The sequence below is a fragment of the Amia ocellicauda genome, chromosome 18, assembly GCF_036373705.1.
Source record: "Amia ocellicauda isolate fAmiCal2 chromosome 18, fAmiCal2.hap1, whole genome shotgun sequence".
NCBI classification, from domain to species: Eukaryota; Metazoa; Chordata; class Actinopteri; order Amiiformes; family Amiidae; genus Amia; species Amia ocellicauda.
This window is the reverse complement of record NC_089867.1, coordinates 14,543,166-14,570,000: the sequence shown is the minus strand read 5'-3', so window position 1 is coordinate 14,570,000 and position 26,835 is coordinate 14,543,166. Positions and strand designations below refer to the sequence as shown.

The window sequence follows — 26,835 nt, the reverse complement described above, 5'->3', positions numbered from 1 at the left end:
CTAAATAGCCTGGATGTCACCAGATTAATAACATTACCATAGTCTTTGAGGGTATTCCTGACACACACATATAAAAGCACCCAAATGGAACTGTGAATTAAATTTCCCTGACCATTAATTAAATATAATACACAGTGTATATATATATATATATGTATATTACACACTCACATAATATAGGAATATGTATACATGTACCTTTGTAGGTTAAAGTTTAAATTGTATTTGAAGAACAATTCAGTCTAGAGAAAATTGGCAGTCTTAAATAAATAAAATATAAAACAAAACAAATCACCAAATATACTTTGTTTCAAATGAAGGGGTGTGAATATTATACATTACAAAGGTATATGCAGTCATGTACATATTTAAGATGGCTAATTAACATGCAAATTGATTGCCTTTGCAAAATCATTGCTCCTGAGGACTGTGGTTAATCTGAACTCTGGTGTCTTACACACGGTGGACAGTTATGCAAGAGCAGGAGATATTTTGCCTGCAGAACGCTATCAGCAAAAGTAAAATATGAAATGTAAAGAAAAAAAAAATCAATCTCCTATATTCACATGGAGGGCTGGTATTTAATGAGAAAATGCAGATGTATTGAGAAACACACTGCTGCCACAGCAAGACGTCATTTGCAGAAGAAAGGGGAAAATTCCACCTCAGTGATTCTAGACCCTATATTACATAATAACTACCACTGAGCACTGTTTTCTTTTCTTTTCTTTTCTTTCTTTTTTCAAGATGATGGTTGCCTGTGGTCTAGCTGCTTCAGTTTCCTGTGTCAATGCATTAACACTTCAGCATGCAGCGCTCACTGTAGACCCACCTCTCAGAGTCTGAAGATGACAGGTCACAGTGAGAGAGTGGCCTTCAGACGAATACTGAGAATAACACCATCCCGGCAGCTGTGTAACAGGCCAGTATTAGAGTCTCCTAATAAATACACCCCCCTAATTTTGCAGTGCTTTAAAAACAGCTAATTGGAGCCTTATTATTGTTGAACCCCCTGATCCTGCGCTATCGTCACTCCTAATGTGAGGCCGCAGTGCATTTTCAACACAGCCCGTGTCTAAGGGGAAGTCTGGGCACAGAACCACAACCTCACCAAAAGATTCTGCACTCGGGGACACAACCAAGTCGACCAGGTATTTTCATCTTCAACAAGCAGAAACCTAACCCTGATGTTTTGCAGCCTCAAAAGTGTATACGTTACAATCTCTTAAATAATTACAGTTGCTGATGTTTTAAGTTGTATTGTCTTGCTTTGCAGATATATCATTTATTAAAGCTGTGCTGGTGATATAGTGGAATTCAAACAAAATCCTATTCTGAATTTCCCCCAGTTGATTTCATTTCCAGCCCTTGCCAGTCTCCCCTAGTCAATGAAAAAGAGTGCACAGACTGCCAAGTTGTTAAAGAACAAGGAAAAAAACAAAACAACAACAACAGAAAAACAAAGCAGATACCCCGCACACACAACACACCATAGGGTTTAGACACAAGCTTTGAAAACGATGGAGAGACACATTGGAACTGAGAATTAAACAGTCTCTGACCTCGAGGTGTGCATTTTAGGGGGATAAAATGCAGCCGTTCCAATAACTGTGCACGCTTGCTCATAGTCAGTATGCCATTGATCTGACAAACAAAAGATGGGATTGCAAAAATAAATATAGAGAATCAAAATAATTATACACACACTTAAACACACAGAATAGTGAATTTATATAAAGAATGCTGCGATTATAAAATGCTGCGCAACACAATTACATCCAGACACAGTTTCTGCTTGTTTTAGTGACCAGCCCTGACTTTACCATCTACTTATAAAACACACAAATTCATGAATAAATAAAACAAAACAAACTCGATTCACTTAAATAATAATAATCACGCGATTATTTATCAGTACAGTTGATCATAAATCGTGTATTTGTATTATGTATTGCAAGCGTAGCACTGCTGAAGACTAATTGGCCAAATTATGGTTTGTTAAGTTGGCAGCTCTTATTCATTCACTGTTTAAAATGTGCCTCTACTTCGTGAGCTTGGCATATGAAGTGTTTTGGGTAAAATAATTCGTTTTTGATTTAATAATAATAATAATAATAATAATAATAATAATAATACACGTTTAATTAAGTACTCTTTGTGGTAAATGAAAGATGTATAATAATAATAATAATAATAATAATAATAATAATAATAATAATAATAATGCACATATAACTTTATATATATTTTGGTTTTCTCATATTTTTTCCTACATCAACGGTGTTAAATTGGCATTACTGTCACAATACCGTTAGTTAGAGCTCCCAGACACTGTCCCTATTCTGTTCAATTGCAGATTTATCATTCATATCTTCATTCATGTTTTAGAAGAACAAACAAACACTACAGCTCCATCAGAACCGCACAAGCAGACATCTCCAGTCCTCTAACTATGCACAGATTTCAATGTTGCCTCCAGCTCTGTATGATGTCTTGAACACAGCACAGCCCCTGACCCCTCCATTGGCGCGCCCTGAACACCAGAGCCTGTTTTGGGCTACACTGAGGCATGCCATCCCGCAGGACGGTCTCTGCACTGGGACAGCTCGACCCTACCTGGCTGGAGGTTTGCTCGCTGAATTGTGGTCGCTTTCCTCGGCGGAGCAGCGGTCAGACCAACGGACGACGCTGCGGTGGCCGGACTGTCCGGTGACCGAGTGTGGGAGCCTGGGCTCGGCGGGGCGCACTCTTCCGAACCGGGGTCTGGGGGTGACCGATAGGAAGAAAATAAATGAGTAACCATAATCACATACTACTACTACTACTACTACTAATACATTTATATAGTATAAGATATACCATGTGAAGACATATAGCTTATATGTCGTCTGTACACATATATAGAGTATGTGTCAAATTACTCAACTTAATTAGGCAAAACGAGAAAAGTATATACAACGTTTTTTATTTTTTATTTTTTGTAATTGTTAAACTAAAACCACTGCTCCCTTCAGAAAGCTGATATTTCAGGGCAAACGCATGCAGGCAGTTGTTTTAAAAAGATGTGCTTTTTAACGGCATGAATAAGATACGCACTGTGCAGTTTCTTTGTCTCTATAATAATAAGTCGGCTTGCTCCTACATTGCTGTTGTTTTTATTCTCGGTCTAACACATTTTTCCTAATCAGAAATAACCAACCCAGTGCTGTCAGAATTGCAGTTGCGGGAATTCCTGGGTGGAAAGAGCCCGATTTCAGAGCAGATTGCTACTATTGGGTTTCAGTTTTTCACAAACTAAGCAATGGTGACAGGATGGACATCACAGGTGTCAATAAGACATGTCTTGATCAACCAACACCGCACAGGGCGCCTCTAATAACACATGAGCTATGGCTCGTATTCAGGGTCAGATGGAAACTCGCTATAAACTTTCCTTCTCGACATGGAAAAGCCTCCCGACAATCACAATATCCATTTAAAATGATGCAGTTCCCAAAGCAAAGCTGGATATGTTTCGTGAATGTTTTAACACAACCGCACACATAATAATAATAATAATAATAATATGAAGAAGAATAAGGGAAAGGAGCAAGAGGAGGAGGAAGAAGAAAACATTTAGCTGTGAATAATTGGCACACTGCATAAGAAGTTTTAATAAAAATGAGTTCCATAGCAGGGCATCGCAAAAACAGGCAAGGCAACTTCAAACAGCATGGTATTCTCACTGTTAACAATGCTGGACCTCTATCCGTTACTTACACAAATACATGCATACATACATGCAGAACCATAAGAACAAACTCTTTAAAAATACAACTGTCTTTCTGCAAAATAGCGTCATAAACAAGACCCAGTTGATAGAAATACTGAAATCTCCACCAATCTGCATGCCTGCTAAAGTCAAAAGTAATTTTAACACCACACGCACAAGAATACAGTGGATCAATTAAATACATTAAATGTTATAACTAAGAGTATAAAACACTCAAATAATGCCCCGTATAATATAAACGCAGTCAAACCGTTAATCGTATTAAGAAAATAAAAGCACCTTCCTATATAAACGAAACAAAAAAGTTTTGAGTGACATTAAAATGATTACCACGAAAGGCAAGTATTTTAAGAGAAAAAACCCGAAAACAAACACAACAAATAAAATAACTATAATAATTTAAATGTGCACAAACAACCGTTTACGATATGTATGAATATATTCACCTGTTTGTGTAAAAACAGCGCTCTGTCTGTCTGTCTCTGTCTCTCTCTGTCTCTCACTATGCAATATTCCCAGTCCTGCGGTGATGACCAGTTTAAAAGAGTCTAGCGCCCCCTCTCGGCCAAACTGCGCAGGTCCCGACAGAGAGGGAGACGGGTCCGACGCCTGCGGAGACCCTGCGCATATATAGCGAATATTACACCGCTCTAATGTCTTCTTTATATTCACACAAACGCCTTTCGTGTCCTATGCAATATTTGGGTTATTACTTTTTTTTTTCTACATCTGGGTATGGTTCCCAATCTCACTCCTACAGGTTACCAGTGCACATAAACACACAATATCAATAAACAAAATAAAAAGGCTATATATAATTCTATAACAATAAGAACAAGGCTAATATTCAAAATCTTCTGCGCTGATTTTGTTTTAAGATAAATGTATAATTAAAAATATGAGAGAATTTCCTCACCGAAAGCGTGGATTTAAAAACGCTTTGGAGACTCTATCATAAAAGACAGCCTTCAGAGAAGAACTGATATCCATTCAGTTTATATATATATATATATATATATATATATATATATATATATATAAACTGAATAGATATAAGTTCTGCGTATTTTCCCACACTTCGTCCTTTGCTTCATATGTAACTTCAGTAATTTAAAACCACATCAGTCTCAGCCTTTCCGAAACCCACACCGCCTCAGACCACAGAAATCTATTTATCCATCTATACATTGATCCATCTATCTATCTATGGTCTGAAATCATCAATTAATAAATAATGCACACGGTATTTGATTTATTAGAAAAATGTTTAAATCGCTATTATGATTATTTGGCCAATTCAAATAATGTCACAGTTCAAAAATCAAATTATTATTATTATTATTATTATTATTATTACTATTATTATTATTTGCATTATCTTCAATTGGAATCTACACATATAATATAGCCTGTGTATTTGCATGTAGGTTTCGCTGTTGGAAATGAGCAGGGCTCTCTCCCTCCACGGCCCCCAGCCCCTCCGGCTCGCTCGGTCGGGCTGGTTACCTAGAGAACCGGGTCTGTTCTTTTAAACACGAGCACTCCGAGGGGCAGGAGCCCCCGACTTCAATAACCCAGACAGCAAACAAACGAAGAAAAGGAAAAAGAGGGAGGGAGCGAAAGAGAAGAAATCCTCAAGTACAGTAAATTAGCTCAGCCAGAGTGAACCTGTCAGAGAGCCTTTTATTGCAGCCAACACTGGCCAGCGCGGGCAGGCATGGGGGAATTCATCATCCAAAAGGGGAACAAATTATTAAGAATAAAACTACTTTTTAAATGTCTCAGTGATAACACTGGTGGAGCTGCGTGCTGTAGTTAAGACTGCGTGTTTTAAGAATAAAATAAAGACTGACAAAAAGAAAAGGAAAAAAAACAACAAACTTCAGATTGAGTCGTGGTTTGTGTTTTGGTTGTAGGTATGTGACTAGCACTGTGTGCAATGATGGTATTATCAATGTACATGAGCAACCGCAACACAGACACAGACCAAAATAGGGGCAAAGGACTACAGTATGACCATGAAATACAGGCAAATGATTTGAAATAGAACGAAAAAAAGCCCTTAATGAAACACACACTTGTGTGATAGGGGAGTGACATGTTACATACTGTGTGTGTGTGTGTGTGTGTTACATTAAGACTCTTGTATCAATAGAAAATACGTCTGGAGGTCACTGTATCTACACGAAGTTTCTACATTGTGACCATCATTAACCAGTGTGACACAACTGTCTCCAACAGAATATAATAATAGCAGAAAGTAATATCACTCCTTATCACACACATTCTTTTCCCTTATGATTCCTTTTACCAAATAAGAATCACAACAGTTTAGCCTATGAATCAGTACTTCACTTTACCCAGCAAGCAAGCGGGACCTGCCATCGCCAGCGGCACGGACTCGGGCGCTTCAAATCAAAGAAGCCGGGCAGGGGGCACGGAGGGGGCTGCCAACAGAGCCACAGCCCCCGCACTGCTTTAGGACACAGGAGCAAAATAACAGCAGCAAGCGGAGAGGGTGTCGGGCTGCGCGGCGGCTCGGACCGGCTCGGCATCCCATTTCCATGACAACCACAGACACCTTGTTTCAGCGAGCATCCAGACCCCTCTCTCCCTCTCTCTCTCCCTCTCTTCTTACTGAGATGCACAGATACACGCACGTTTACAAGTCAAGAAAGAGAGAAAGACCTGTCTCTGCATATACCGGCGCAACTCAACAGGTCATCTATCCCAACGCACCACAAAGTTTCAAACGCCGCTTTTTCCTTTAGACAACAGTTGAAAGACTGCTTTAGATATATATATATATATATATATATATATATATAAAAAAAAAAAAAAGCAACAGATGTCTTTTTTCTCTCTTTTCAACAGCACACCCATGTCAACTTTTTAAAGTCCAAGTGATACATACTTGCTTGCTGTGGCGGTTCCGTCTTTACATGTGATTTGAACCGTCTCAAAGTTTCCTGTCGGTTTCCAGCATCATTGGCAGAAATACAGCAGTTGTAGGAGATGTTGGAGCAGCAGGCGCAGATGTGACAGTAAAGTTTGTATGTGGTATGGATGCTGGTTATTTTCCCGTGCCGCCGCTCTGGAGGTACAATGCGAAAGTATTCCTCTCGGATGAACAGAGCCGGCTGAGGCGCTGTGCTGGGGCGCAATGTGGCTTTGTTTATGTGCAGTGCTGAGGCAGACACGGGCTAATAGCTCATTTATGTGAGCCTGTCTTCTACATAGAGCGCCTGGTATGCGCTACGTCAATGTGACGCCATGGGAGAGGTGACGTCACTGGCCGTGGCTCCCCTCGCTGATACAGTAGACTCACACCGCCGCCTCTCGGGGAGGAGACAGCGCCGTCGCTCCTGCGGTTCACGGACCTGCTGTAGCGCTGCGAGTGAAGGGGTAGGGCGGGTTCCCGAACTAGAATAGAGGCAGTGTCAGTAGGCTGATTAGGATGATGATTTGCGTTGTTATTATAATTAATACAAATAATAACTCGTTTATTTGCGTCAGTGTGATGTTTATCATGATGATTATTAGCAGTAGGAATTAGTACTGATTAATGAGTAATTAGTAGCAGAAGCAGACGCAGTTGTTGAAGTAGTTGCAGGACAGGTCGGAATGCTTTTTACATGTATTCTTGTTAAGGGAAAAGAAGATACTGAAAGACAGACACTTGTTGGATGATAAAAGAGTTTTTACTTAAGTCTTCAGTTATTATGCTCAACATGATCGTGTTTCAAGATACTTTTGTAAGGCCTAGCAAAAGAAAATGGGATGTGTTTGTTTTTATTTTGAATCATTGGGTTTCACTTTGTCTGTACTGTTGGTCCAAACGTAAGGCGATGTTTTAAGCATATGCCTTGCAGTCTATTACATATGTATGCATGCATGTATGTTTTATTTGTGCACAGCGTGATGTAGATATGTAGGTCATTTCAATACTGTACATCTTGTGCTGTGCGGCGCCCTGTGCGTAACAATGGGGACACATGATCCCAGAGGCTCGCCTCGCTCAGGGCTGGCTGCCACACAAAATATTTACTCTAATATTTGGCTATTGCACAGGACAAACAATAAAACAACCACAGTACAACCCGCTGTCTTTGAGGGCAGAATGTCATGTGAAATAAGGCATGTCATTTACCTGTAGACCAGAGCATGTTCCTGACAGGCCGTGGCCCCGCACCAGTCTTAACTCCGACTTTACAGCAATACAGCTGAGGAGCGAGTGTGTATGTATGCATGTATGGATGCTTTTATTGATTATACTTATTATAGCTCATAAGAACCCAATATAACACACTGAGGCACTTCACACAAAGGTTGCCCCCAGAGGGCAGCTGAGGGGCCACTGCAGTGTCGATCCAATAGAAAAGCAATTTAAAGCCCTAAAAAGGTGCTCTTCTAATACCTGTTACACGAATTGCATTTATGCATGTATAAATCTCCCTGGGGGGATGAAACAGCCCTTGAAATAAGCTGGAGCTGGAAATATCAGTCCAACGCCAGGCCTCAGCCAGGCACAGTTACACCTGTTAGACAAACAAACACCAATGAAAGAAAGCATGAGATTCCAGTCGGACATGGGAAACCAGATATACATTCGAGGAACTCTGTCCGCCATTACTGCACACCCAAAACCTCAGACTTTCGCAGCCCGTCCGACCCGTTCCTCCTCCCCCGTCGGCGCTGACCGGGACGAGCAATAGCCGAGCCGGCGGCGGCGGGAAACGACGCGATAAGCCAGGTCGTCTGAGCGAGGCCGCAGAGGACGTCGGCGCCGGCCAATCGCAGGGCGCGGGGGGCTGCGGCCGCCTCCTCCCGCTGGCCAATGAGCGGCGCGCAGGGGCGGGGCCGGCGCTGACGCACTGGGGCGCGTGATTGACGCAAGCGCGGTGGCTATAATTAGCCGCGAGCGCCGATCGTAGAGATCCCATTGAGCGCGCGGGGCGGGGCCGCCGCTTTTAGCCGCGCGTTGAGCTGCAGCCAAAGCCAAATATAGGCGCAGACAGGTATTTTTAGCCACAGCGTGCCCCCTTTCATCTGCCAACGAATAGCTGAGCTGCTTTCTGTCTTTTAGTCCAGCTAAGTGGCACTAGTAAGATGCTGTTTCCACAGTCGCTCCTCTTTGTGTTCTTTATTTTAAACATTGCTGCATGCTAATTCGGGTCTTGTTTGCTGCGGTGCATTCCTGGCTCCACCATCCCCAGGCCGCCCGGGCTGTGTAGAGGTCTGGGGGACACGCAGTCTGTCGCTGATGCCAGGCGGGCACTGTGAGGGGTCTCTCAGGTGGACGGTCTTAATCTGAGACAGAGCGAGCAGGTTTGTGTTGTGACGGCATGCTGCTTTACAATGCAATACATGAGTCTCCCTGCCCGAGTGCAGTGCAGGGGTCGTGCTGACTTGCCGGGTGGGGTTTTGGAGGCGAGTGTGGCTTTGAATGCCGGGCTGCAGTGCTGCTTGCACGGGTGTGTTGATGATGGAGGTGGTGGTAGTATTAGCACGGGAACTCCGTCCACTTGTGTGCCTTCAGGGAGAGATGCATGTCTTTCTCTCTGAAGTCCTGGCAGAGAGGGAAACGCCGCTTTTAAACATGTGAAATAGGTCTCCCTATGAGGGACAGCCATGCCCCTCTGGTGCTCCCCGTCCCTCACAGGACAAGACCCAGACAGAAGGAAGAGGGACAACGGTGTCCATTAGAACTCGGTTCAATACACTCCCCCTCAATTCTTCCACATAGACAACGTGTTCACAAAAATATGCCTGTTGTTAATATTGTAGTTATTATTATTTTGTTTCAATAGTGCATGAACAGTGTGGTTTGGACGGATGTTGGGACAAAGCCCAGCTGCTGAGTTGGCGAGGGGACATCCCTTCCCGACCAGCAAGGAATAGTTTACACCTTTTACATTTTTTTTTTGTTTTACCAGGCCATGCAGATATTTAACACGCATTTCAGGTTAGTTACGCAACGTGCATAGTATGTTGTGCATGAAGAGGTTATCTTTGGTTCTATGTTATTTGTCCCCTCTTGTCTAACACTTGGGTCAGGTTAGAACAAGATTGAAACGTTTTTCCAAAGGCAATTAAGTTAACAATGTTAACTTAAAAATACAGTTATATTATAATCCATAATGCTACAATTGTATTATTATTCAGTTTCTCAGCAGACACCCTTAACTAGATGTATGCTCTAGTGTTTATACATGTGACACAGTGTTGGTTTGCACAGCAATCCACTACAATCTGTCTGCCTAGTGCGTTCTTGCCCAGCTAATTTGTTTACACAAGTATAATGAATGATAATCATGACAAGACACTCTATTGTGTTTCATTCACATACACAGGTTTACAGTGAAAGTGAACTAACACACTCAGTTCCTCTTCTCAAAACCTACCCAAGTGATAAGGCTTGTTACTAAAATAGCCTTAATGGAAGAGTGACTTCTGCTTTTGCAAGTGTTACCAAATGGAACAGTGTATGATTAAAATCAGGATCTCATAGGGGTGACTTCACTTTCTGTAATGACAGAGTGAAAAAGCAGAATCTGCTGTCTGTGTGTATTGTCTCCTAATATGCCATTTTTAGACTTGCACATATGCCCTCTACTCCCCCACCAATGAACTTGGCTATTTCCAGCTACATAACGACATACAAATAATATTACTTTTTTATAATCTATCTGTCTGTTTTTGTCTCAGTGTGTACTGCATTTGAAGTAGATGTAGTTGATTCTACAGCCCAGGGATCAGACCTGTATGTTATTCCAAGGCTGTCCCCAGCGCTGGACGGCCACCTTATTTCACAGATAGCTTACTCATGCAAATCAAAGCCAATTACGCAGAGCTGCAAAACACTAATCGAAGCCATCACCGGCTTTAACCTCATTGCTGCAGCCTACAAGACCAGAGGAAGCTTGGTTTGTGGGATAAGGATCCTCCAGCCATACTATGTAGTCAACCTCACTTCAGCATCTGATTTTCCCTTTGTGGCCTGGCTGGGCTGTCTGAACCCAATCCACGCAGCAGGGGTGACTTTGAAAAGGAATACGCTAAGACAATAGTCCTGAGCCTTTTCTAGCCCCATCGCAGTGGTTCCCCCAGCTGAGTGTCAGTCTTTCTCACACCTGTACACAACCGAATTGCATCACAGAGATCAGGACTGCATCGAAATATCAGGGACCGACTGAGGGGGAGCCATTATGAAAGCGAGAGCCAGTGGGGAAGTGAAAAATTCCAGACTGTACGTTTCTCGTCCTTTCATGTCATGACAGTCATAAACAGGAGGCGAGATTAACCCTTTGTTCCTCCCTCACAGAAACAAAGTTCAGACAAATGAACACCATATCTATATTGTGAAACAGTGCCAGCAGGGGTGGAAAATGGACAGCATGAAGGGCACTATATTCCCCTGAAGTCCCGGGGGGCCAATCAGCGGGAGAAGCAGCTCCTGTGATTGGTGCAGCTCTGGCATGAAGCGAGGGATCAGACCTACCCTTGTGTTGGGGGAGTCTGTGGAGTTTGAAGACGTGGAGTGTAAAACGGAGGGAACAAAAAAAGAGATACCTGGTAACTGGATTTATGGATTCGGCCTTTCCTTTTGGAGCTGCGATTTGGATTGTGTGATGCATGTGTTAAATGTCGTTTATTGGTTAGAGTCAAGAGGAGTTAGGCTCTTGGTTTTGTCTGTTTATTTTGTGGTCACAAAGCACTGTATATAATAAATGCACTTTCCGTTCACCCTGCTCTTGCCTGTGTGTGCGCCTGTTTACTAGGCCCTGTCTATTTCAAGATCCTGGCGTCGTGGTCATGCCTAATAGTTTAATATTTAAGTTGGCAGTTAATGACATTAAAGAGAATAAACGCTGAATAACTAATATTAAAACACTATGCAAAAAGTGTCAGCATCAGCTGGGTTAACATGGAGATAAAAGGCTTAACAGAGCTGTGAAGTAGACAAGCAGGTTGGCATGAACAGGTGAGGTTTATTTGAATTACGTTGAATTGGGAGAGCTGTGAGAAGAAGGGATTTGATGAACAGCAGTGAACAGAATGAAACGTATTTGAAGAACACTAAGCCTAAGTCTGGTGGAGGTATCTGGCTACAATGGAGCCCCGCACAGTGACGGCTTTACCAGACATTGAAACAGTTATTCTCTGTGTCAGGACACCGCGTAACAGGTATTATGTGTAACTCGATCCGGCCCCATTCAGGTTCCTTGGATTTTTGGTTTGGCGGGTGAGTACATGTCTAACGGGTTTTGTGGGAAGTGATGGCGAGAGAGTGGCAGATACAATCCTCAGGGGAGAGAGGGGATTCCCTGCCTGGCCAGCTGCCAGCCAGAGTAGCTGTATGTGTGTGTGTGTATGTGAGTCATGTGGTGAATGACAAAAAATTGGAGCTTCTTTAAATGCCAGTTTCTAGGAGTGTAAATGTCAAATAGGAACTTGTACGTGCAGGCAGAGGGGGTGAGCTAGAGACAGGGATAAAGACCACCCAGCTGACACTCAATCACTCTCCCCCTCACTCCCTTCACTGTCTTCTCTGAGCCCTACTATCTTGGGTGACTTCGAGAAATAGAATTCGAAGTGTGGGAAGACACAGTTAGCCCGTATTTTTCTCCTCAGCAGCACCACAGCCCAATGCGCTGATCCCATCTCTGTTGCCCTTTACCAGTACTTTTCTATTTCTATTGTACTTTTCAGGCCTTGTGCAAAGCATGCCAATTCATTTTGCTCTAGGCGGAGAATCAGTTGCATAAAAATTGTGACAGTCTGACCACTGGACCCCTGCTGTCTGTGCGCTCCTATGTTGACATGGAAAGGTGATTGTGAAGATGCACGTGAGCTGTGTCTGGTGTTCGTTCGGTGTTGCGCATTTCTGCATTCCCTAGTGCTGCACGGTTAACCAACACGATGACACAAATTTAATAGCATCCATGGGTGTTATTTGACGATGCTGGGAAGTCTTCCAAACTGCATGCAGATAAAAGAAAGGAAAAAAAAGGAACATCTGTGAAAAGAAATGTTATTTTAAACTGCTTATGTTATTGGCTCCTGTCTGTGCATCAGTGAGAGTGTCGTTATGGTAAGTCACTTGGGTGGTGGTGGAGGGGGTGGTTGTGAGGGGGGGGGGCAAAGAGCAGTGTGTAAGACTTTTTGTTGCTTTGGAGGGAAGATGTAGGAAAGCGTTTCTTATTAGGAGACAAATATGTATGTATGTATGTATGTATTTGTTGGTTTGTTTGTTTAGGAAGGCAGTCCTGGAAGCCTGCTGCCCCAAAATGGATGTTACAGTAGAGCAGATTTATGGTGCGATCGCCAGAGACAGTACTGCTCTTAACCCCAGCCTCAGGGCTAAAGGGTGAGTATCTGTAACCACATCAGGTTAGCAATTGAACCCAACATAAATGTAAAACTTATTTTGTTTGACACATACAGTTTAGCTTGCACTTTTGGACCATTGTGATCATCCCTCATTGCTTTTCACTGGATTTTACCTTTGGAGCACTGTAGCAGAGGAATAACTTGGCAGTCTCATCAAAAGGGGTCTGAGTTGCTAGCAGAGAGAGGACTTCCTTCCCAGGGGAAAGTGAGGTCACTGTGTGCACATGTGTCCTGTCCAACCAGAACAGGCAACAGGTTTGTCTCTAAGGAACAGATGGGTCCACGATGGGTGTAATGGACTAAGCTACCCACAATTGTTCTGTCAGATTATGACCTATAAACATCTTTAACTATATGGCGAGTGAGGTCAAGGGCAGTAGAGCTTCCACCCCAGAATGCACAGTGAATATTTTCACTTTGAAGGTTCTGGAAAATTAGCATAAAATGAATAAAAGATTGATACTAAACATTCACCTGTGCTGACAACGTGGACTTCACAAAATCAGAAACCAGAACATGGATATCCACCTCTGCTGAGAACAAGGTCTATTTGTGAAAAAGGATTCATAGTGCTGACTCATGGGGTAGGAACGAGGGAGGACAGGAATTGGGGAATACCATTGGGGGAAAATCACTAACCTACAATCTGTGACATAAAGAGCACTTATCGGTGACAGCTGCGGCCTTATCTGATGGGCAGATTCCCAAGCATGAACTGACTGTAGCGCTAATCAAGATTGTCCTACTTTATTTAATTATTTATTGTTCGTCCAGGTTCACCTGTTGAGAATGCTGTTTGAAAAGGTGTCCCCTGACAGTTTTATAAGGCCCAATAGTGCTGCTTGCTATAATTCGTCTTCTAAACATCAGGGCTAAAAATAGACTGGGGCCACAGCTTTCAAGTAGAGCTCGGAGATTGTGATAGTGAAGGTGGAAGATCTGCAACTAACTGCTGTGGTATGGCTCTGATCTGCATTACGCCACTCGGGGGGGGAAATCCCGGCCGGGCAGTGATAACTGAAAACAGAAACACAGAAAATATGATATAATGTAGACATAGACAGGGTAATCACACTTACAGTGGAGTACTAAGCCCAATGTTTTTAACTACACAAAGTTGCAGGTTCTCAGTCTCTGCCTGCTTGATGTTGTGGATGCTTCTGATTCCCACTGTCTGCTTCTTAATTAACTGTCTTTTGTGACAATTTGTAACCATAGTTATAGGATAATAGTATCAGCTGTCTGCAGTGTGGAAAGAACAAAGCTGCTCTGAAGTAGCTGGTTTTATCACGTTTTCAATGACAATTTAAACCCATTCGAGTTGAAGTAGAGAAATGGGACATATCTACGTACTTCTGTTGCTTTTGAGTCACTTTGGTACATTTCAGTAATTTTGTTCTAACACGCAGTATCTCTTGTATCCATCTGTACCGCAGTGTGTGTCCAGAGGCCTTGCGTACACACTGGTTCAGTTTGTTTAGACGCCACACAATAGCATTTTTTCATCTGTGTCAGTGTGTTTCTAAAAAATATTGTTGCCTCTGTTATCCTCACTTGTGTCTTTGGTACATATTTGTGCAGCAGGTGGATGAGTTCTTGCTGGAGGCAAGAGGCTCTGCAGCCTCAGGGTGTGAGTGCGTGTCTCTCATGGCAGATACAGATCGCACACTTGCATTGCTGTGCTGAGAGAGACTAGCGAGGGAGCGTGGGGACTGTGAGAAATGAGAGACAGAAGGGGATCTTTCTTCTTTTCGTCGTTGTTCAACTGACCTTTTTGAAAGGGCTGAGTTGGATAGAACCTCTAGACATCACGAGGAGTGCGTCACCCTGTCTGGAAGGACGTTCGATGTTCGGGCCCCTTTCTGTGTCTCACACACACATCAATACACACTCACTCAATCACACACACACACACAAGCAAAATGTCTGCAGTGAAGCCCTGACAAATTCACAGAATAGCCACAACCTGAAAACCTGGTTTGCAGAGTAAAACCTCAATCAGGCTGCGGCAGTAAGTGGATCTTAAATAATAATTACATAATCAATGCACCTACTACTGGCTAATTATAAACCAGGCCTTTATTTATGAGCAACTCTTGTAGCCATTCCATAATTGCATCATTTTATCTGCCATAGCCTTTTTTATTTTTTTATGAATACCTGAATGAATAATCATAATAATTAATTACTATTCAAAATGTATTCCATGGGTCATAGAGAAAACAAAGAAGCCTTGAATACAGTACTTGTTTGTTTGCAGGAGGTATTTCTCTGCTTATGTCTTATATCTTTATTAAAATAATAAGTTTAATTGTTAATCTTTTAATCTCTGATCAAAATGCAAGGCACTCCAGGATTTGTTTAAAAAGCAGTGCACTGGATACAAACCTTAAAGAGGGCATGCCTTATCTATAAAACCTTTGTTGTCAGACCATGGTGACAGTACTGTAAAACCTTTAAACATTGTTTAGTCATGTGCTATTTTGTACATGAGTTCCTGAATAAATTCCCCTAGTTACTGTACGATTTCTGAGGAATTGTGGGTGGGCTTTATTACTCATAGCTGTATTTATTTATTTGTCTCATTTTATAATTTTTCCAGGGAGTTACATGCACCTTTTAGCTGAGACATGACACTATTACTGTTGTTGGAAATCCTCACAACTGGCCACTCCTTGTGATTAGTTTTAGACACAGCAGGTAGGAAAGGAGGTGTGGGGGTGGGGGTCTCTGTGGCTTTCTATAGCTGTGGTCACCAGCCTCCTATGTGTCATTTCTCCACTGTGTAGTTTACTTCACCCTCCTGCTTTCACCCTTGCCATTACGTTTCAGATCCTCAGATAGTCTTCCTCTTTTATTTGTTGCATGTCCACAGATTCTGTCGCCCTGTCTGTACAAATCACATGACGTAAGTGACATAAAATGAATGTTCTCTTATGAACGAGTTACTGACACCCTTGAGTTCGGGGAATAGCCATTCACCTGTACACACCCTTGAACCTCTGAGCTCTTGAGGGATTTCACTGGTTCATAGAAATGTACAGGGTGGTGAGCTAGACTGGGATACGAGAGGATGGGTTAAAGACACTGGAGGTATGATAAAGGAGACACTTTTTTCTTTATATGCTTAGGTCCGGAGCCTCTGGGAATAATAATTAAAAAAAATCTATACACAATGTATTCATATATACTCAGCAAAAAAAGAAACGTCCCTTTTTCAGGACACTGTATTTTAAAGATAATTTTGTAAAAATCAAAATAACTTTACAGATCTTTATTGTAAAGGGTTTAAACAATGTTTTCCATGCCTGTTCAATGAACCATAAACAATTACTGAACATGCAACTGTGGAACAGTTGTTAAGACACTAACAGCGTACAGACGGTAGGTCACAGTTATAAAAACTTAGGACACTAAAGAGACCTTTCTACTGACTCTGAAAAACACCAAAAGAAAGATGCCCAGGGTCCCTGCTCCTCTGCGTGAACGTGCCTCAGGCATGCTGCAAGGAGGCATGAGGACTGCAGATGTGGCCAGGGCAATAAATTGCAATGTCCATACTGTGAGACACCTAACAGTGCTACAGGAAGACAGGAAGGACAGCTGATCATCCTCGCAGTGGCAGACCACGTGTAACAACACCTGCACAGGATCGGTCCATCTGAATATCACACCTGCGGGACAGGTACAGGATGGCAACAACAACTGCCCAAGTTACACCAAGAACGCACAATCCCTCCATCAGTGCTCAGACTGCGCAATAGGCTGAGAGAGGCTGGACTGAGGGCTTGTAGGCCTGTCGTAAGGCAGGTCCTTACCAGACTTCACCGCAACACCGTCGCCTTTGGGCACAAACCCACCTTCACTGGACGTGATTTCCTGCAAGACAGGAATGTCAGTGTCTGCCATGGCCAGCGAAGAGCCCGGATCTCAATCCCATTGAGCACGTCTGGGACCTGTTGGATCGGAGGGTGAGGGATAGGGCCATTCCCCCAGAAATGTCCAGGAACTTGCTAGTGCCTTGGTGGAAGAGTGGGGTAACATCTCACAGCAACAACTGGCAAAGCTGGGTCAGTCCATGAGGAGGAGATGCACTGCAGGACTTAATGCAGCTGGGCGCCACAGCAGATACTGACTGTTACTTTTGATTTTGACCCCCCATTTGTTCAGGGACACATTATTTAATTTCTGTTAGTCACATGTCTGTGAAACTTGTTCAGTCTATGTCTTAGTTATTGAATCTTTTATGTTCATACAAATATTCACACGTTAAGTTTGCCGAAAATAAAAGCAGTTGAAGGTGAGAGGACGTTTCTTTTTTTGTTGAGTTTATGTATGACTATGTGTCCAATCTAACAATGGACTGATATTGATTAAATACAGTTGAAATAAATCAAAACTAAATGTCATTTCCTTTATTTTGTTGAGATGAATATGCTCTAAACAAGAGGAACATTTGCAAAAAACTGCCGAGCCACGAGACGCAACACAGGAACACTCTTTATTAGTTGTACCGAGTGCCTCAATGAGTAAAACTATGGCATGCACTGACGTGGTCTGTAAAGCAATTGGCTGCAGGAGGCTGGGGCTTAACCTAGACCTGATATTAGGATATACTGGCTGGAGTCCAAATGTTTTTGAGGTCTGCTTTGTAAAGTCAACATACTTCTGACAGCTGCTGACTGTGATGCAGGGAGCATATAGTGTAATGCTGGGTACTAATAGCCAGTGTGTAAGCGTGTGTGTCTTGTGATTAGCTACCCAAATCCACACAGGGTTCACCGGCTGTACTATCCGGCTCCAGAACTGCATGCTCATGACAGCTGGCCCGCCGAGCACAGGGCACGCTGCGGAAGAGCGTCGGCAGGGCGAATGTTCCACTTACGTACACGCAGACGCACGTACAGGCAGCGTGATGTCAGGCGCTGCGATCATGTGACCTGTCTTCCGGGGGAACTGTTTCCGAGGCACATGGCGAGAGAGAGAGAGGGAGATGGAGACGGTGTGAATCTGTTCACAAGGGAGCCCGATGTTTGCCCAGAATAGAGAAGGGACTTTAGAAATGCGCCAGCGGAGACATATTGTTAGTACAGAAACGCACGATAACCAAACTTAGTTTTATACATCAGTGTGTGGGAGTGTGCAACTGTACTGGTTAACAGGATTAACGCACTGCTGCTCTCTTTCATATGATTTGTCTCCCTTCTTGATATTAACATCATTTATTCCCAGCGCCAGTGTTTTTAATGGAGACACACGCATTTCACTCTATGAAGTACCAGACACATTATTATTATTATTATTATTATTATTATTATTATTATTATTATTATTATTATATTTGATAATTAAAGAATACCAATATATCTAGAAAAGAATGTACAGTACTACCCCCCAGTAAATAATTATCTTTCTAATTTCTTAGTTTTTTATACTTTCACCAGTGTTCCAAATCTGATGTTTACCCATATAATTGTAATATATATATATATATATATATATATATATATATATATATATATATATATATATTAATGTTGAAGTCTTAATTTTATTAGAATAATAAATCATAAACTTTGCACGCGTGAAGGCAGGAAACTAAATCAAGTGGAAACATCTCCGGGAGGCCTTCATCCAGCATTGGCTCGATATGGGCTGGTTGTGATTAAGAGCGAAGCGCAGCTCTGTCTGGATCTCTTGTAGTTTGGCAGTGGGAGTTTGTCCTCTCTGGGCAGTCAAGTCTGCTCAGCCGGTACTTGGGAGCATCTGTCTGTGTTTGTTGTCTGTCGGCCTGGTCAGGTATTCTGCTGGGCTGTGGTGTCTTTTCAGGGCCAGGTGACAATCAGTTTATTTTGTGTTTCCCAGTGGGTGATGTAGTTGTCTTTGTGCTGTATAATTTGGTTTAATTGATTGTTTGTGTTTGCGTGTTGCTGGTTGGTATCTGCGTGTGTTTGTGTTTGAAGCTGAGATTTGTGCACAGATGAACAACAATTTATGAACATAAATAAACATGCACAACTTTTTCAGCCACATTTTTCACAGTGTGCATCATGAATATGGATTGCTACTGATTGTGCTTTTTTCTGCTGCATTGTGTGCTTGGAGGTTTCTCAGAGGTGTAGTGTGTACACACCAGAGGGTTTAATATAGAAAGGTGTTTGTGTTATAAACATAAGCTAGTGAATTGTTGCAGGGAACCTTGCTAGAAAAGGAATATTTGTATTTGTTTTGAGTATTCTTTGCAGAGTCTCCTTATAGCAATGTTTCAGAGATTAGTCAGCCTTAGGGCAGAGAGAGTCCTGACGTGACCTAGCAGTCAGTCGGCAAGTGCTGGGATGGCCAGGTCAGTGTGGGAGGTTTTCAACACAGAATGGGCTGCAAAATGACTGATTCACAGCTTTAGGAAAAAAATGCATAATCTAATGAGATTTTAATTTGATCTGTGTGTGTGTAAAATGGTGAATCACCTGTCTGACTTTTTTCAGTTATGCTACAGAAGAGAAATACCTACAGGCATCCACACACCAAAAATGCACATAAACACAGAAGTATATAATGCATTTAAAAAGTAAAATTATTATAGATGGATTATCTTTATTTGTATTTTACTCTTATTCTTTATTACACAACTTAAAAACCCACATATTTATTACACAACTCTAGAAATTAGGTGAGTGCCATTTGATTTCATTCATTTCAGCTTTCACACGCAGCCCAGGCCACCGTCCAGCCACTGCCTCTCTGATGTGTTGTCAAAGCCAATGTGAACACACACTCAGTCTAGAATCTTTCGTCGGATAGTTTCAGCAAAATAAACAATGCCTCCAAAATTCCCCCTGTTCACATAAAGCCTGTGAACTGTTCTAATACAGCTCCATGTTGCAGGGTAGTTATTGGCACCTAAAGAGCATCGGCAGCTAAAGCAAAGTCCTTGACCTGCTTGAGACCGAAATTAAACTTTGTGGTGGTTATGGAGCAGCACCAGTGGAGGTAGACATTATAGTCTTCCGTGTGTGTGCAAACATGAGCTACAGCAAACACCTGGACCCAATGATTGATAAAATCTCAAATTCTTCATTGGTTTTAATGTTTGATGTTTTGCTTACCTCCGTGTTTTTAAAGCCACATATCCTTGCATGACCTAGCAGAAGAACAAAGCATGTCCTTCTGCTGTGTGGGACTTCACCTCCTGGATTTCACAATCTGTGTTACTTACCTGTGTGTGGGAATTACCTGACATATGTTCTCTGCCCTTTACAATTCACCCACTAGTGTGCAGTAAATGTCAGATGTCTAATACCACCTTCCTGCCAAACCTTATCCTTTTTTTCTGGGAGCATGAGCAATTATATCTCTGACTTGCCAAATCCTGCACCACTGCAGAGTTCATTTTTCTATCTCACTGCAGTCGACCTGAACACACCTTACTCCAGGCATGTCTGGACTGCTTTTGTGCAGCCCTCTATTTTTTCTCTGTTATATGGGTGTCTTACATAACTGGTATCAAATTCTCATAATTAAAAGGCAGAATCAATCGCTCACATTTCAATTAAACCTGTTCACATTTATGCACATTTACCCTAATTTACCATGGGATTAAGTTAATGTGCTTTTACTTGCATTTTACCATTGTTTCACAGTGGTTTGCTGTGGGTTCAACATGCATACACTGTGTTCTGCTGCACCAGAACATGGGAATACCATGGTATACTATGATACATATTTATAAGGCATGTTTACTATGGTAGAGCATGGCTTATTGGTAGTGTGTCATAAAGCACAGTGAAGGTGTGTTAAAACCATAGCCAATCCACTGTAAAACTTGGTATAGAACACAAAGTTGACAAAACACAAACACACAATTTACACACTGGCTGCATTTCCCAAGTTCAACTTGCATAAATGTAGCCCTATCTCAAAGTACTTTACAACAAGTCATTACACTATGCAGCACAGTGTAATACAGAATTCCAGAGCCCCCCCCTCCCCCCAATAAAAATGCAAGGGATTTCTCTGTTTACCTCCAATGCAATTATCAGGACCTTCACTGAGGCGGTCTGGTAGCTCGGACAGCTTAACCACAGAGGAGAGAATGAATTAATATAACAAGAGGCTTATTATAAGCAAGCTGAAATCAGATGTAAGAGCCTGTTGCTGCACTCTTCCAGGGAGGGTAGACTGAGGCTTTGGAGAAGGAATGCAGGGCACAGGAATCCCCCCCCCACCTCCTTTTAAAATACACTGCTGACTCACAGGATGTGATTCACATCTCTTTTTATGCACGCAAAACTCTGCAAAAAAAGTTCTTATATAAATGTTTAGACAGTAATGTTTTTGTGCAATAAATAATTTCATTCAAGAATCGAAAACATCTGACTGCAGCCACACATAATGCCGAGTTCATTCATAGCATCGACCTGACCTCAGCATATTTGCACCAGGCTGAGATTTCTTTTGGTGATTTTCCTTTAGTGGGACACAAATAGATAAGAGTAAATATGAATAGATTCACATTGAACTCAAAGAGAGACGTGCACTGAGTTTCCTGAGTATGGCCAAATCCAAGATAAAGTCCTGTGTACAAATTTCAATTAAAATTAAAGGATTTTATGGGGTTTTAATTGTTCATCATTGATATCGTAGTTAGTCTGGCAGCTTCTTGAGGTTGTGAAACTACTTGGGAGACTGGATTGCACTATAGTGGATTGTATTGTGCCTGGTTACTCTGACACGGTGGACGTAAGGGAAACTGCAGTTAGCTCATCACTTTTTAGAAACTCGGAAATATCTGCCGGATTGCTTTAGTCAGTTTAAAAATGCATCCTGTAATTTTTTTGCGCTGCCCGTCTTGTGTGGGATGGATTGCCACAGAGAGTGAGAGAGATTGAGAGAGATTATTCTAGAGTGACATCAGTAGAATTTGTCTATCTTGTTTCAGTATTTTTAGACCTATGCATGTATTTATTTATTTAATATAATTTTCCCCCTATTTCCACCCTGTCCTCCATCGCTCTTGTACTATAGAGCTAATGAGACTCGTCATTTGTAGATAAGCCTGTTAAAGTGATGAAACTACCCTACACTTGGAATGTACACAAACTCCCTGCACACCTAAGTGTAGTGTAGTGTAGTGTGTGCCACTCCTTTGGGGCTGTTAGGATTGTGCACTTGGAGGTGTGGCAGTGACGTTGTGTGGGGTTTGACGTGTGACTGCTTTTACTACACTGGCTCCTCTCCTGTTTCTTGCTGACAATATTCTACAGTCACAGGGGGGCTGCAGTAAGTGGTCCCCTGCTAGGTGTCATCCGGTCTGGGAGAGGAAGCAGAAAGAACCAGCGTCCCTGGGAAGGATTAAGACCTTATCCTGTGGGGTAATGTGGGATCATGCCTGATATGTGTGTGTGTGTGTGTGTGTGTGTGTGTGTGTGTCGGTGTGTTTGTTTTTCGTGTGTGTGTTGGTTTGTTTCCTGGCTGAGGGGATGACTGATTTGACTCCTTTTGCTTGTGTTTTTGTTTTGCTTTCAGAAATGCTGAACAATGGTTTTGAAGACAGTAGGATCTTTGTAAATCATTGCTGAGCTTAGCAAACATCAATGAAACCCACGTGGATAACTCGCATATGCACACTACATAGATGATATATTTGTGTAATACATATTTAGAATACATTATAAACATATAAATATGTACTTTTTCCAGATGGGAAGACCACTGTTTGGGTTTGTACATTGATTTTAAAATTAAGTGAGAAATTACCAATACAGTCCTGTCAGTATTTTGAACTCTTTTTGCTCAGACCTGTTTTCTTCCTTCAGTACTGCAGCAGAAAGCCTTGATGAAGACAGTACAAGGGTATCAGTTACTCCAGGCTATAACATGGCGTTCTGCACTCTAAACAGGAATTAAGTCAGTTCCTCTCTGTTACGCCTTTTATTTCTTTTTCAGCCAAGTACAAGAAACTTAACTTGCAAGTCCAAATCTTTCATGAAACGGGGATTAGTACAGAAGCTGAGAGCCTGGCAGGCGTATTCCAGTGTCTCTGTATATTAGATGAAAAAGCAAGAGATCACTCTAAGCCTGACCCAGAACACAGCCTTCTGATTTCCTGCTAACAGCAAGGCAGATGTCTTCGCATCACCCCGGACCGGCCACCCGCCTCCTCCGCACTGCGAATGGTGCGCAGAGACATTAGATGGGGCTTATTTGCAGAACGGCACAGACCATTTTAGCTACTTAAAAAAACGTTTTCTCTTTCCATTTATTAATTCTCAGAAGCTCGTTTTTTATGCTGTGCTCAGGAAAGATGCAGTGCTTTGGCGGTTTATATATCCTCCTTGTAGATGCAGCCTGGACTGATGCATTATATTGGCATCTCTGCTTCCCTGGGTATCTGCCTGCATTCGGCCATCCAAAACACATCCTCATACACAGCTGCATTAATGTCAAGACTCTCTGTGCTGCCCCTCTGGCACAACCACCGTAAATTGATTCAGGTCATGTTATTTGCAGGTGCTTTTCCATTGAGTATTAAGTAAGATTGAGTAAGTGAGGTGTTTAATGTTGAATCATTTTCACACAATTCCTTTTCACCTGTGAGTAGTTCTAACTGTGATGATGTCATAACTTTATTTTCTTTTTGCCAGGCTGTGACATGAACAGCAACATCATCTTTTCACAGGACTTGATTTGTTTATGAATAGGTTTGGTGACTTTCTATGCATTATCTTTCACTGCAAGTTGAGCGTTAGATTACTAAGCATAGGTGCCAAATGACATATGAATAGGATGGGAATGTAACTGTTGGATGAAAACAGACCGGTAAGTGCAGTATTTGCATAATGGTGTCTGCTTACTGTGTTTCGTGCGTGACGTCTGCCTGCTAAAACCATGTCATATTTGGGTTTGCATTTGCACTTTCACACATCGGCTTTTGCAGCTACAAGAGATGCCACACCAGTCCAGTGCAGACTTTGGGTCAGATGTGGTGAAGATCATGAACAGACAAGCTTGAATGCAGTGGATTGGACTGGGAGAGCTGTGATGAGTAAGGGTGAGCACAATGTTAAAACTATCTGAAGAACATCGCAAAAGCCTCCTTATATCTATCTATATATGGCAAAAGAGGAAGCAATCAAAAACAATATGATAAAAACACATCCATACCTTTTTTGTAACTGCAAAGAGAGAACGAAAACAGGCTTAAGAATATCAGTTCTCCTACTACTGAAAAATGTAATTATTATTATTTCTATTTCAGAAGCTCTTTAGCTGGAGTCTCTGAGCTACACAAAGAGCTCAAGTGAGCTAAAAATAGTTGCATAGAGGTTCATATGAACTGTGTAATGAAAATAATAATAATAATAACACACACAAAAACAATAACACACACAAAAACATCACTGTCCCAGTACAGGACAGGAAGTTCATTATATAAGCAGCTCTTCTGTATTAGCCCTTAATAAAATTAATAAACTGCAATTGAGAAATAAATCCCTTATGCTGAAGCAGCAGAGAGCAGCCTGTTCGCCCGGCTCCCTCAGAGACGCACGGTGCTGATCCGCTGTTGTCGGTGGCTCACAGATACTGTGCTTTTCCTGACAGGAAAACTGTGTCTATTAGTGGAAGACGTTGAGGTTGAATTACCTTGAATTGCAGCTTAAACACCTGAGCTGGATAAAAACAACAGTATTTTGCTTTTGTGTAAAAAAATAATTTATAACAAACCCTCAAAAAACACACTTGGCATTCGACAGGAACGTCAGTCTGGGTCTTGATGACCCATCTGACTTTGTAGTGAATGCCTGATGTTTGTGTGGTGTGATGTGAGTGTTGCTGTCTTATTGTTGCTTGCGTTTGTTCACATTGAGCCACATGTCTGTGAGTCACACTTTTCTTAATACTGGACCTAGCCAAGGATGTGCCTAATACTAAAGATATTCCTGAAGAAAACATTCACATTACACCCCCTCCATCTACAGAAAGAATAAATGAACATATGAACGAGATATTAAAATTATCTTCTGATATACTGTATCTGCACCTTCAACCATTCAACAGTATTTGTAATGTTTCGCCCCAGTGTTATCCTGTTATCTACAATCCCAGGATGCAAATATCTGTCGGTCGCTCTGCTATAACAGTATGTATATGAACTGTGTCTTTTACATTCAGATGAGGTGAAATGCAGACACACTGAGCTTTAACTTCCACGTCAATCTCCATCACTGAGAAGTTTGCTTTAATTAGCTGTTAGATTGTCTACACCGTAACGACACCATTCATCATAACATCAAGGCTAAAAGCTGTAGCAAATACCTAACAGCTCATTTCTCTTCCTGCTCTGTTTCATATGAAGGTTTGTTCTTGTGGCTCCAGTGCTGTCTTGCTCCACAGAGCCGCGGCTCCGATCTCTCAGGGAAGCAGCTGCCACGGACTTCTCATGCAACGCCTGCGGCGAAGAGCACTGCATTGAAGAGGCTTTGGACCCGAAGAGCTAAATCTGATCCTGACATGGCACTGCGCCCTAAAGTCAGAGGTTTACACTCACCGCCTTTGCAGCTAAAGTTGGGAAACTTTTCCTTTTTTCTCCAGGGAGGAGAAGAAAGGCTTTAATGGATCAGTTCTGCACCTGTGAGGGATGTGGGCTGAGGCTGCCTAGATTCTGATTTCCAGGATAATGCAGTTGAATGCAAAGTGCTTTTGGCTGCAGCAGCACTGATGGTGGCCGGTGTGTTTGACCTGACAGCTGCCTACAGCCGGGGAACTAAGACATTCACCTGCAGCCCAGCATGGACTACCAGGACACGTGGGCAAAGCTGAGAGGAAGAAAAGGGACTTTATGGAAAAGAAGGAAGGAAAAATAATAGATTCATCTAAAAGTCAGTGACAATAATAATCATAAAAAAGGAAATATTCGAGTGCTTTAAGACGGGCCAGCGTGTTTCTAGACATCTGTATGAAATCCATCAGCTCGAACAGAGGGAAAAAAGAAAAAAGGAAAGCAATTTAAATACTCTTTGGGCTAACAGACCACACCTGTGGCGCAGCATTGTTTCTGAAGGGAAACCTTTTGAAAGATTTCAAATTATATATGTTGCCGAAGAGTGTCCAGATTTCCATGAGAATGGAGCCGTGCTTCAGGGTCGAGGGCTAATGGACCGGCCCAGCGGGGCACGGGCTGCGGCGTGAGAGAGCGTGAGTCCTCCTGCCCCACGCAGGGGGCCTGACGTGTCTGAGCTGCACTCTTATTCTTTCTCTTGATTATGCTGCATCTACACCTCTCGTTTAGAAACAATTAGACAGGTTTTTTTTTCTTCTTCTTCGCATCCAGATCGGAAAGCTTAATTGGCCATGGAAATGTTTTAAAATGCATTAAAAAAAACAATAATAAAAAAAAGTTTTAAGTTCTACTATACTTTGTTAGCTTTGAGGTTAATTATAGTTGTAATTATTGCATTGTGCTTCACAATCCCTGATTTTCCAGTTTGAACTGCCTTGTTTGAATAATCAACTTTTTCCTGCGTGAATATATGACTATGATGTGTTGCTTTGTCTTTGCAAAGTATAGCATGTCACTAGTGGCTCAGACATTTACATATTGCTCCAATATTGCAGAAGATTTTTTTTTTTCTCTCTGATTAATTTACATGGTTGCGTTGCCAACTAACACT

The 26,835-nt window shown here is 42.1% G+C and overlaps 1 protein-coding gene and 1 long non-coding RNA gene across 3 annotated transcripts in view; one reads left to right on the top strand and one right to left on the bottom strand.

Moving 5' to 3' along the window:
* nr4a3 (nuclear receptor subfamily 4, group A, member 3) overlaps window positions 1–7,003 on the bottom strand; it is a 35,010-nt gene extending 28,007 nt beyond the window's left edge. Inside the window, exons 1-3 of one of the 2 annotated variants that reach the window (XM_066690951.1) lie at window positions 6,687–6,997; window positions 2,617–2,763; window positions 1,563–1,644 (exon numbers count right to left, since the gene is read on the bottom strand). In XM_066690951.1, the coding sequence (XP_066547048.1) occupies window positions 1,563–1,626 (64 nt within the window). In that variant the 5' untranslated portion in view covers window positions 1,627–1,644; window positions 2,617–2,763; window positions 6,687–6,997. Of the gene's footprint in view, window positions 1–1,562; window positions 1,645–2,616; window positions 2,764–6,686 lie in introns of both variants that reach the window. The other variant, XM_066690952.1, reaches the window with a different exon arrangement.
* A 1,734-nt stretch (window positions 7,004–8,737) lies between these two features.
* On the top strand, window positions 8,738–26,579 carry LOC136713696 (uncharacterized). The gene is made up of 4 exons (XR_010804972.1): window positions 8,738–9,100; window positions 13,032–13,142; window positions 24,102–24,215; window positions 25,521–26,579. It is a non-coding gene; the product is annotated as an uncharacterized LOC136713696 (long non-coding RNA).
* Window positions 26,580–26,835: the final 256 nt, after the last annotated feature.